Here is a 12,888-nt window from a genome sequence, read left to right as displayed (position 1 = left end):
GGACCTCTGAGGTTCACCGATCCGAAAAGCAAACATACTTTACACTTTATGATTACCCCTCGGAATCTGGAGGCTGATTTCGAGGAGGAGGCCAAAATAATCCCATTTCCCGAGGAACAAACGATGCCGAGAAAGGTCAGGGCTGAGAAGATGGCCAAGGAAAAGGGAAAATCCAAAGAGACTGACGAGGCTAAACATGCAAGGGCTAATAAACGGTAAGCCGATGCACTAAAACTCAAGGCCATCAAGCGGAGAAGAGAGGAGTTGGAATTGGAGGAGAAGGCGCTTAGGGCGTCGCTTGAAGAAACAGAAGGGGAAAAAGTTCTCGAAAAGAGAAACGTGTCCATATTGAGGAAGATGAGTCCACGGACTCCGACTCACACCGCTGGAGAAGGAGAACAAAGGTCGCTCTGAATTTAGACTCCGACCAGGAGGAGGAAGGCAATGTGTCTGGAACCAGGCTGTCCAGGCTAGAAAAGGCCATGTTTGAGGATAGAAAATTCAATCGCGAACTAGTGTTGACCGAGGAGATATATGCATATTGGCCTCTACCAGGCGAAGAGAAACAGTTCCCGAAGATGACCGAGTTCAATGGGAGGGGGATCCCGAAGACCATTGTGACAAATACGAACTGTTGATGACTGTCATGGGTCACAGCCAGATGATGTTATATAAGATGTTCAAGACGTACTTAAAAGGAGCGGCTTTGATGTGGTATAAATCTCTTCGGCCATGATCAATCCACTCATACGAACAGTTGAAGGGGAAATTTATAAGGCACTACTCGTACCTGTGCTGAAGAGAAAAGGACACTGAGACTCTCATTCATTGCCAACAGTGAACGAATGAGTCCTTGGGTGACTACCTAGCCAGATTTAAAGAGGAAGCGGGCCTGGTCACCAATCTAAACAAAACAAAAGTTATGGGATACTTAACTACCGGAATGGACCCAATCAAAGGTAAGAAACTCATATCCTCACTTTATGATTATCCCCCAAGTCCCTTAATGACATATATGTGAGGGGTGAGAACATCCGGAGAAAGATGGAAAATTTGGAGGGGTACATGGAGCCCCGGAGAGATGATCGAAGCAGGAAGTCCGACCGCTATGAGTACTCCCGAGGGTCCAACCGTGACAAAAGTGATGATCACAGGAACGATGGCAAGAAACCGACGGATCGAGGCCTGGAAAGGTGACGAGATAGAGATTCGACCACGTTTATGCCCCTTAACGCGCTGATCTCCAAGATTCTCCATGAAATCAAAGGCAAACCAGGCTTCATCCGCCCCTCCAAAATGAAAATGGCCAATCATAAGAAGAACTCGGATAAGTATTGCGACTACCATCAGGATAAAGGACACAACACCAATGAATGCTTTCACTTGAAGGAATTGATAGAGAAAATGATTAAAGCTGGGGAACTGAATGAATTTGTAATGGATCTAAGAGACAAGTTGAAAAAGAATGACTAGAAAAATGTAAGGCCTAAGGAAAGTATCGGGGAGAGGTGAAGAGCATCTCGGGAGGCAGTGCCCTCGGTCTTGACAACAAGAACGCTAAAAAGAGATATGCTCGCCAAGTTTACAATCTATATCATCAGTTCAGCCCTGCCAGGAAAGCAATTCCCCTCTCCTTTACCGAAGAGGATTATGAAGATGTCATATGCCCTCATGAAGACCCCTTGGTAATCAATCCCATAATTGGATAAAATAAGATATGGAAAGTGATGGTGGATGGAGGTAGCTCAGCCAACATATTGTTCCATCGGACATTCACCAAGATGAACTTAGCAGGATTAAAAATGGAGCCGTGCCGCGAGGCGCCTCTTGAGGCCTTCGGCGGTCATCACATCCCTTGTGAAGGTATGATCACCTTACCCATTCTTATTGGTAAAATGCCCTATACTACTGAAAAACTGATCAAATTATATGTTATAAGAGTTGAAAGCCAGTATAATGCACTCCTTGGACGACCTTTCTTGTCTGCTTCTCAAGCCGTGGAGTCCATACCTCATCTGAAGCTAAAGTTCCCCACGGAAAAGGGAGTCGGAGAGATGAGGGGTGACCAGAAAATAACAAGAATTATCATGCTTGAGGACCTCGACAGGGATAAGGAGTATGAGGAGAACGATTTAAATGGGAAAAGAAAGCGTTCGGATGCCGAACCGAGCGAGAACAAATAGTTGCTGAACATCAAGCTGGCAAAGTTTGAGACCGACTTGTCCTATCCAATTGCTGAGCCTGCGACTGAAATCGAAGAGGTCGAGCTGTATGCGGGGCATTCGGAAAAGATGGTCCGTATAGGTAAGAATATGAAATTTGACCTGAAGGAGAAAGTTATCATCGTGGTAAGGAAATACCATGATGTCTTCGCATGGGGTTCCGGAGACATGCCAGGTCTAGATCCAAAGATGGCTAATCATTGCCTTAATGTGAAGCTCAATGCCAAGCCCGTCAGGCAGAAGAAAAGGACCTTCGTCGCGGAGCGATAAAAGGTTATTGAAGCTGAAGTTGAGAAGCTGTTAGAGGCCAAGTTCACTGAAGAAATTGAGTACCTAGATTGGCTTTCTAATGTAGTGGTGGTCAAAAAAGCAAACAATAAATGGAGGATGTGCATGGAATACACTGACCTTAATAAAGCTTGTCCGAAGGACCACTACCCCTTGTCGAGCATTGACCAATTGATAGATGCCACGGCTGGCTATCAAGTTCTTAGCTTCCTCGACGCCTTTTCGGGTTACCACCAAATAGTAATGAATACAACAGATATCCCGAAGACTGCCTTCATCATGCCGAAGGGCACACACGCATATATCAAAATGCCCTTCGATCTGAAGAACGCGGGGGCAACCTTTTAGCGGATGGTCAATAAGGTCTTCAAGGAACAAATCAGACGAAACATGAAATGTTATGTGGACGACATGATTATCAAATCACTTTTTCGAGATCATGCCGAAGATCTCCGAGAATGCTTTAAAACCGTGAGAAGCAACGATATGAAGATTAATCTGAGCAAGTGTACGTTCAGAGTTGCTAGTGGAAAGTTTCTGGGTTATATGGTAAGCGAACGAGGTATATAAGCTAACCCAGAGAAGATAAAAGCAGTAATAGACATGGAACCCCGGAAGTGCATCAGAGACATTCAGAAGTTAACTGACCGGTTGACAGCACTTCGGCGCTTCATTTCAAGGTCGACCGAAAAAACATTGCCTTTCTTCGCCGTACTGAAAGGTTCCAAAAATTTTGAGTGAGGACCCAAATGCCAAACGGCCTTCGAGCAAGTAAAGGAGTACTTGACAAAAGCCCCTCTACTGATGAGGCCAGACCCAAGGGAGACACTTCAGCTCGACCTTGATGTTTCAGACCGAACTCTGGGGGCGGTCCCGGTAAAGGAATATGAAGGTAATCAACTTCCTTTTTATGTATCTCACATACTTAAAGATGCCGAAACCAGGTACCCCCAATTCTTTAAAGTTCGCATTCGGGTTGGTCAAGGCTACCCGTAAATTGTGTCACTATTTTCAAAGGAGAACAGTGCAAATTGTGACTGATCAGCCACTCAAGAAAATTTTGACAAGAACCAAAGCCTTAGGGAGTGTGCTCGCTTGGTTGATTGAGTTGGGCGAGTATGATTTGGAGTACGCTCCAAGAACGTCTATTAAAGCACAAGACTTAGCTGACTTCATGGTAGAATGCACCTTCTCGGAGTAAAAGGATTTAACACCCGAGGATCAGTTGATTCAGCAGCCGGGGAAATGGAAACTCTTCGTCGATGGATCAGTGGCAGGGTGAAAGTGTGGAGCAGGGCCTATGCTATCTTCCCCCGATGGATTCAAGATATGCCATGCCATTCGGTTCACCTTCCCCCTCACTAATAATGAGGCCGAATATGAAGCCTTACTGGCTGGTATGAACTTGGCGAAGAACCTAGAGGTAAAACATTTAAGGGTGTTCAGTGACTCCATGTTGGTGGTAAAACACTTCTCGGGAGAATATGAGAAGAGAGATCCAAGGACCTGAGCCTATGCTACCAAGGTAAAAGAACTATCTTTGTCTTTCCAGTTGTTCAAATTGAGTCAAATTACAAAGAAAAATAACAGTAGAGACGATGCGTTATCCCGTCTGAGATCGGCCGAGACTCAAAGTCTTACTGGTTCTATTTACCTCACCGAAGTGAAGATCCCTTCAATTGACAAGAATCAATGTATGGAAATTCACCAAGTGATAACTTGGATGACGCCGATCTTGGCCTTCTTGGAAATTGTAACGTTTCCCCTCAGTAAAAAGGAGACGCAGAAAGTCAGATACAGAGCGAGCTACACCATCATAAATGGAAAACTTTATAGAAGGTCGGCCTCATCCCCACTTCTCCGATGTCTGGATATGGAAGAGCAGAAACTCGCTCTAGAGACGGTCCATGAAGGCATCTGTGGAGAACACCTTGCTGGAAGGGCTTTGGCCTTCAAGATTCTCCGATAAGGTTTCTATTGGCCGACATTAAGGGCCGATGCACACCAGTATGCGAAGAAATGTAAACAATTCCAGCTATTCAGTCCCATTTCGAAGCAACCCCCTGAGGAGATGGATTCAGTCTTGAGTCCCATTCCCTTTTCTATGTGGGCGGTAGATATTGTGGCAATCTTGCTGACCAGTACCAAGCAGGCGAAGTACTGTATTGTGGCTATTGATTATATGACAAAATGTGTGGAAGCCCACCCCTTAGCCACCATAACCTAAGAGACGGTGAAGAAATTCATGCTAGAGCAGGTTATCCTGAGATTTGGAATCCCTAGGGTATGTGTCTCGGACAACGACACTCAGTTCATCGGAAACAAGTTCAGAACTTTCTTGCACCACTTTAGAATTCAGCAGAAGTTTAGTTATGTGGGTCACCCTCAAGGAAATGGGACCATTGAGGCTGCGAACAAGTTTATCTTCGAAGGTATCAAGAAAAGATTAGGCGAAGAAAAAGGCCTTTGGTCCGAAGAGCTACCTTAGGTCTTATTGGCTGACCGAACGACACCAAGATCGTTCACATGAGAGACCCCCTTCAGACTATCCTATGGGACAGATGCCCTCTTGCCAATCGAAGTGGGCCTAGAGTCTCATCAAACTGAAGTCTTTGATATTAAAAATAATGAGGTCGGCCTGTGAGCCAATATAGATCTCTTAGAAGAAGAAAGGGAAGCGACTCATCAAAGAAATTTGAAATATCAACTACATGCCGCCCAATACTATGACTCAGGAGTGAAAAGCGAAGTCTCTTTGTCAGTGAATTGGTACTAAGGGAATTAGCTACCTCCATGCCTACTAGTCAAGACAAGCTTCAGCCTAATTGGGAGGCCCCCTATTCAGTCTCTAAAGTGGTCAGGTCGGGAACATACAAACGAAGGACCATGGCAGGGGAACCCATCAAAAACACTTGGCATGCTTCTAGGATCCGAAAGTTTTTCCAGTAAGCTCGTCCAAAGCCTTGTTAGTCTATTTTAGTTTATTTAATTATGTCATTTTATTCAGTATCGCAACTTGAATTCCCTAAATGAGAAGCATGTATGACATTGTATGAACTCTTATTTCTCAATGAAAATTACATGTTTCCAAGTTTCATTTTTATTTAGCATTGACTGATAAACTTCTAGTTATATACTCTTTAAAGCTAGAATTATATACGTTCGGATAGGGGCAATAAATCGGCCAACATTATAGTTATCCGAAGGCACGCATCTTTCTTTAAAAAATCTACTAAGGCCCAATTTAAGGCTGAAGAAGTAAATTTTTTTAAAAAATTACTAAGGCCCAATTAGAAGCCGAAGAAGTAAATAAAACAAAAAATTTACTAAGGCCCAATTTGCGGCCGAAGAAGTAAATTTTTCAAAAAATTTACTAAGTCCCAATTGGAGGCCGAAGAAGTAAACTTTTCAAAAAAAAATTACTAAGGCCCAATTAGAGGCCGAAGAAGTAAACTTTTCAAAAAGTTACTAAAGACCAATTAGAGGCCGAAGAAGTAAATAAAACAAAAAATTTATTAAGGCCCAATTTGCGGCCGAAGAAGTAAACTTTTCAAAAAATTTACTAAGGCCCAATTGGAGGCCGAAGAAGTAAACTTTTTAAAAAAATTACTAAGGCTCAATTAGAGGCCGAAGAAGTAAACTTTTCAAAAAAATTTACTGAGGTCCAATTGGAGGCCGAAGAAGTAAATTTTTCAAAAAATTTACTGAGGCCCAAATTGAGGCCGAAGAAGTAAACTTTTTTAAAAACCGTTACCAAGGCCCAAATTGAGGCCGTAGAGGTAAACTTTTCAAAAATTTGCTAAGGCCCAATTTGAGGCCGAAAAATTAAAAAAACAAAAAGCTAAAAAAGCTTTGCGAACAAAAACATCATAAATTCGACAAACACAAGCCCGAAGGCATAAAAATTCAAGCCCGAAGGCACTTAGTTTATACAAGTTCCAAATAAAATAAGGGTTAATAAAGAAGCTATTCCAAAAGGTCTTCATCAGGACCGGATGAGATGATGAGGGGCCCATCTTCAATAAGTTTGCCGACAGGGTCATCCATATCAACGTCAAGCAGAAGTTTGTAATCCCAGCCCCTGTCAAGAGCCTGAATCGCTACCTCATCGAAGCCCATTTGAAAGCATAGGTCTTCGGTAACCTCCAACTTCTTCTTCTCCTTGCGGAGCATTTTCCTCGAAGCCTTAAGTTGGACGCCCCTCCGAGCGACCTTCTGCTTCAGTGTCTCGAGCTCCGCCTCCATGTTTTTTTTGTCTTTAGACAAAGCCAAAGCCTGCCCTTCAGACACTTCCAGCGCCTTCTTCACACGGCTCAGCTCCTCTTCAGCCTGGGTCGCCCTGACCTCCCTCTGAACCACCCCCTTCATCCTTGTCAGCACATCCTGAACCTTATCGGCCAAGGCAGCCGCCCAAGGAACAGCCTGAAATAAATGCATAAAATAAAATTAAGATAGGAATAATATGAAGGAAAGAAAAAGTCTGAAATAAAAGTACTAAGACAAAAATATACCATAGATTGGCGAGCCATGAGCTCGGTGCAGGCGTCCGAAATATCGACGGTGGCATAGACAAACCGGTCCTTCGGAAGCATCAGCCCTCTGCGCAGGTCCGGGCCGACCTCTCATGCGGCGGAAGGAGCCCTGGAGACTATGGAATCCGATGACAATACAACCCTTTTTGGAGCATACATCTCGATGACCTTACCACCTTGGGCCCGATAAATTTTGCGAGGGTCGACCTCCGAATCGGACTGCTCAGGCCTATTTTCGCTAGTGAGCTCTAGAGAAGTAGTGGGCGAATGAGCAGGAGAAGGGATGGGCACTCGGGTATCGGCGTCCTCCGGGCGAGAAGTCCCCACGGCCGACCTCTCCAAACCCAGTCTTTCCTCGGCCTTATGCCTTTTCCATTCCATTACTTCTTGTCGATGAGACACTACAAAAAAATAAGGAAACTGTCAGGAACTGAAGTTATAGGAGAAAATAGATCTATACAAGTAAACTAGCAGGAAGAGAAAGCAATTAAAGTATGTAAGAAGTACAGAAGGGTGTTACCACTACCCCATAGGGCGAATAGATAGTCCCTGTCCCGACTATTGGTTAACGACACTTTGGCCATCTTCAGGGACACTAAGGACCCATAATTTGTTGCCTCTTTGGTATCTAGAGCGGGCATCACCAGTCGAGTCGGTTCGATTTCGCGCCAAAAGCTATCTTCATCTGTCTGGGCGAAAGCTATCTTCATCTGTCTGAACAAACTTTTCAGTAGCTTCAGGAGAGGGACACGGAAGCCGCATTTGAAAGCAGCCTCGGAAATCCCGATGGCACGACCTGAAAGGGTTTTTAGCACATAAACGCAACAAAAAACGTGAATTTAAATCTTTATCAAATCGAAACCCTCTGCAGGATCCATGCAAAAAACAATATTTAATTTGTAGTTCAGTATGTTTACCTTAAGAAGCTTTACGTTAATTGAAAGATGGAGGTCTTGAATGATCATCACGTAGCCCGTCGCTGGAACAATCTACGCCTTGCAGGTATCCACACGAATGATCGCCCGGAGGATGGGTGTGTACTAGCACGTTCTTGAGACCGCCTTCTTGCTCTCTCTATCTCTCTTCAAGCTGCCAGGGTTTATGTTTTATCAAATAAAACATGTAACCCTAATTCTATTAGAAAAAGATATTATATAGGCAAGAGCTAATGGGCCTCCAACCCTAAACTTAATTTTAGAGTTATTATTATTATTAAATTCGAAATTCTAATTATTGTATTATTAAGTCTCACTTAATCATCCAATAACTTAATTTCGGATTTAATATTAAATTCGAATTTACTATTTATATAATTAATCAAGTCACACTTAATTAATAACAAATAATTCGAATTACTTACATTTAATTTAAATTAAATAATCCTCCAATCATTCTTTGTGCGGCCCTTTAGGTTACTATTACGTTGACAACAATTTTAAATCTAATTTAAAATCATAAATAATGAGCGGCATCTAGTAATACATCATTGCTACCCAAGTAATAATAATTAAATCGGTGATCAATTAAACCTTTCGTGAATACTGTACAATGTAATATAATCCCTTTAGCCTTATATTATGGATAAAACTCGAGGCATGCATTGTGTCATCCTCTATTAACGTTGAATCCTTCTTTCCTTGATCAATGAGTAAACTATTAAACAAATCAGTATTTGAGCACGACCATGCATTTTATAGTCTTACTCAATCAAGAGGCCAATAATATCACTCCTTTAATAAAAGAGGGCTAAATCCCATCTAGATCATTCATATTTCTCATACGATTCATAATGTACCCAATGTCTACTTTTATTATTATCCGGTCAATGATAACTTTCAATAGTATCAAAGTATATTAATTCTCGTATAGAAATATAATGATTTCAGGTCAAAGGACCAATAAATCATTATCACTGTGAGATTAACTTATGACACTATAAACATGTAGTATCTCACAACGGGTCAATCCAGCACCATGTATTTAATACATGTGCCTGTGTTTGACTTTAGTATCACCATACCTATGATCAATGAGATGTGATTATCAGCCAATAAACACACTAGTCTCAATGTATTTATTATCATCTCTTAAAAATAATACTTGACTAGGGACCTTTAGGAATATCAATACTATTCTCATAATCTCATTTCTAAGTCACGTACTTAGAGATATAGATTTACATATCATATTCCAAGGACATTCATTAATCTAACATCTTATCGCAGAAAATAAAGATATAATAAATTACTAAAGAATAATCCATATAATCATAATTAATAATCCAAATGTTTCATAATATAAACATAATAGTGTTGTCTCCAGGGCACAAACACTAACAATCTCCCACTTGCACTAGAGCCAATCACCCATGTATCTAATACCCATGGAACTAGTATGGCCTTCATGCTTTTGCTGCGACAAAGCCTTAGTCGGTGGGTCTGCAACATTATCATCAGTATGCACTTTACATATATATATATATATATATATATATATATATATATATCTCCTCTTTCATTAATCTCTCGAAGGAGGTGATATCTCCTAAGTATATGCTTTGCCCGGGAATGGGACCTTGGTTCTTTAGCCTGCGCGATGGCTCCATTATTATCACAGTAAAGATCAACTGGACCTATGATCGATGGAACCACACCAAGTCCCGTAATGAATTTTCGTATCTAAACAACCTTGTTGGCTGCTTCACTAGCAGCAATATACTCAGCTTCCATTATAGAATCAGCTACTGTCTCTTGCTTTGAACTATTCCAGCTTACAACACCTCCATTAAGACAAAACACAAAACCTGATTGAGATACTGAATCATCTCTGTCTGTCTGAAAGTTGGCATCAGTGTAACCCTTTACAACCAGCTTCTCATCTCCTTCATACACCAAGAATGAATCTTTAGTCCTTTTCAAGTACTTAAGAATATTCTTGACAGCTGTCCAGTGACCCTCACCAGGATTAGACTGGTATCTGCTCGTCATGATCAAGGCATACGAAACATCAGGACGAGTACATATCATCGCATACATTATAGATCCAATTGCCGAAACATATGGAACTTTGCTCATACGGCCCTTATCATCTAATGATTTAGGGCAGTTGTCTTTTGAGATCAATATCCCATGAGACATTGTGACATATCATCTTTTTGCCTCTTACATCCTGAAATGATGCAATACTTTGTCAATGTATGTACTTTGACTTAGGCCGATTAATTTCCTTGATCTATCTCTATAGATCTTGATCCCTAATATATAGGTAGCATCACCTCAGTCCTTCGTCGAGAAACTATTTCCCAACCAAGTCTTAACAGCCTGTAGAGAAGGTATGTCATTCCCTATTAGTAATATGTCATCTACATATAGTACTAGGAATGCCACATGGCTCCCACTAACCTTTTTGTAAACACATGGTTCATCTTCATTTTGAATAAAGCCAAATTATTTGACTGTTTCATCAAAATGACGATTCCATCTCCTTGAGGCTTGCTTCAATCCATAAATAGATCGAAGCAACTTACAGACCATCTTAGCAAACTTGGGATTGACAAAACCCTCAGGTTGTATCATGTATACATCCTCTTCAAGGCTCCCATTTAAGAAAGCGGTTTTGACATCCATTTGCCAAATCTCATAGTCGTAGTAAGCAACTATTGCTAGCAAAATCCTGATGGACTTGACCATAGCAACTGGTGAAAAAGTCTCATCATAGTCTATACCATGAACTTGTTTGAAACCTTTTGCCACCAGTCGCGCTTCATATGTCTGTACTTTACCATCCATGTTAGTTTTCTTCTTGAAAACCCACTTGCACCCTATAGGTTTTACCCCTTCAGGTGGATCAACTAAAGTCCATACTTTATTTGATACATGGATTCCATTTCAGATTTCATGGCCTCTAGTCATCTCTCGGAGTCTGGACTATTCATAGCATCTTGGTAGGTAAGAGGCTCATCATTATCTACGAGCATTACATCATCATCTTGAGTCAAGAGAAATCCATAATATCTCTCTGGCTCATGACGAGCCCTACTAGATCTATGAACAACCTATGTTTTCGGAGCAGGAACATCTTGATGTACTTCTTGCCCATTTTCCAGCTCTGGTTCAATATTATTTTGTACAACTCGATCTTCATCGAGATATATAGTCCTCCCACTAATTTTCTTTGAAAGTAACTCTCTTTCAAGAAATACAGCGGTTCGAGCAACAAACACTTTGTTCTCGGTAGGATTATAGAAACTATACCCTTTAGTTTCTTCAAGATATACCACAAAATAACATGTATCCGATTTTGGTCCCAGCTTTTCAGACACCAAATGTTTTATAAATGCTTCGCATCCCATACTTTCATAAAAGACATGCTGTGACATTTCTCAGTCCACATCTCATATGGAGTCTTTTGAACCGATTTAGTTGGAACTCGGTTTAGTGTATATACAGCCATTTCTAGAGCATAACCCCAGAAACTTATTGGAAGATTTGCTAGACTCATCATCGATCGCACCATGTACAACAAGGTATGATTTTTCCTCTCTGAAACTCCATTCCATTGAGGCATTCTAGGATGAATAAGTTTTGATACGATACCACACTCCTTCAAGAAACCTTTAAACTCGAGGCTTAAGTATTCTCCTCCACGATCTGATCGTAGAACTTTTATACTTTCCCCTGTTTGCTTTTCCACTTCAGCCTTGTATTCTTTGAAATTTTCAAAAGAATCGGATTTGTTCTTCAAAAATACACATATCCATATCTACTGAAATCATCAGTAAAAGTAATGAAGTAGTAAAAGCCACCTCTAGCCATCGTACACATTGGATCACGTACATCACTATGTATAAGTCCTATTCGTTTGGTGGCCCTTTCACCTTATCCGGTAAAAGGAGCTTTAGCCATTTTTCCAATGAGACAAGATTTGCATTCTTCGTATGATTCATAATCAAACTTATCCAAGTAACCATCTTTATGTAATTTGGAAATACGTTTCTCATTTATGTGACCTAAACGACAATGCCAAAGGTATGTTTGAATTGAGTCTTTCATCGTAATACGTTTATTATCATTATTTATGTTATAGACAGGAGTATCTATATCAAGAACATATAAACCATTAAACAAACGTGCAACCCCGTAGGTAACATTATTTAATGAAAAGGAACAATTATTGTTCTGAATCAAAAACGAAAAACCTTTCTTGTCCAAACAAGAAACCAAAATAATGTTTCTGTAAATCGCAGGAACGTAAAAACATTTATCTAGTTCTAAAACAAGCCCAGTGGGCAACGATAAACGATAAGTCCCTACATCTAAAGCAACAAACTTTGCTCCATTTCCAACTCGTAGGTCGACTTCCCCCTTCGCCAATGTCCTACTTCCCTACAGTTCCTGCACATTTATACAAATGGGAGAACCACATCCAGTATCTAATACCCAAGATGTAGAAGTAGACAAATTGACTTCTATAACATAAATACCTGAATCAGAAGCAGTAACAACAGCCTTCTTCTTCTTCTTCTTCTTCTTCTTCTTCTTCTTCTTCTTCTTCTTCTTCAGATCCTCCAAATAAACATGACAGTTCCTCTTCCAATGACCTGGTTTCTTGCAATAGTGACAATCACCAACCTTTGGAATACCACCTTTAGGCTTCAAAGCCTTGGTCGGATCAGGTTTCAGATTGGCATTCAATTTAGATCCCATCTTCCTCTTGCCTTTCCATTTACCCTTTCCTTTGGCCTTCCCCTGATTCACCATCAACATGGGAGCAGGGGATGCCTTCTGAACATTGGTCTCAATAGTTTTCGACATAGCCAACAGTTCGGTGGGGTTCTTATCTATCTC

The 12,888-nt window shown here is 41.1% G+C and overlaps 1 protein-coding gene across 1 annotated transcript; it reads left to right on the top strand.

Moving 5' to 3' along the window:
- Window positions 1-2,900: 2,900 nt before the first annotated feature.
- LOC141714427 (uncharacterized) lies at window positions 2,901-4,479 on the top strand. Its single transcript, XM_074517948.1, has 2 exons — window positions 2,901-3,059; window positions 4,063-4,479. The coding sequence occupies exons 1-2, from the start codon at window positions 2,901-2,903 to the stop codon at window positions 4,477-4,479; spliced, it is 576 nt and encodes a 191-aa protein (XP_074374049.1).
- Window positions 4,480-12,888: the final 8,409 nt, after the last annotated feature.

Source organism: Apium graveolens, chromosome 1 (assembly GCF_009905375.1).
Source record: "Apium graveolens cultivar Ventura chromosome 1, ASM990537v1, whole genome shotgun sequence".
Taxonomy (NCBI): Eukaryota; Viridiplantae; Streptophyta; class Magnoliopsida; order Apiales; family Apiaceae; genus Apium; species Apium graveolens.
This window is presented reverse-complemented; position numbering and strand designations above follow the sequence as displayed.

What these genes read in the sequence shown, in the direction of transcription:
- LOC141714427 (XM_074517948.1), top strand. Translation starts at nt 2,901, where the DNA reads ATGAAATGTTATGTGGACGACATGATTATCAAATCACTTTTTCGAGAT. An exon ending in GAAAGTTTCTGGGTTATATG is followed by an intron (nt 3,060 to 4,062) that starts GTAAGCGAACGA and finishes TTGTCTTTCCAG; the next exon opens with TTGTTCAAATTGAGTCAAAT.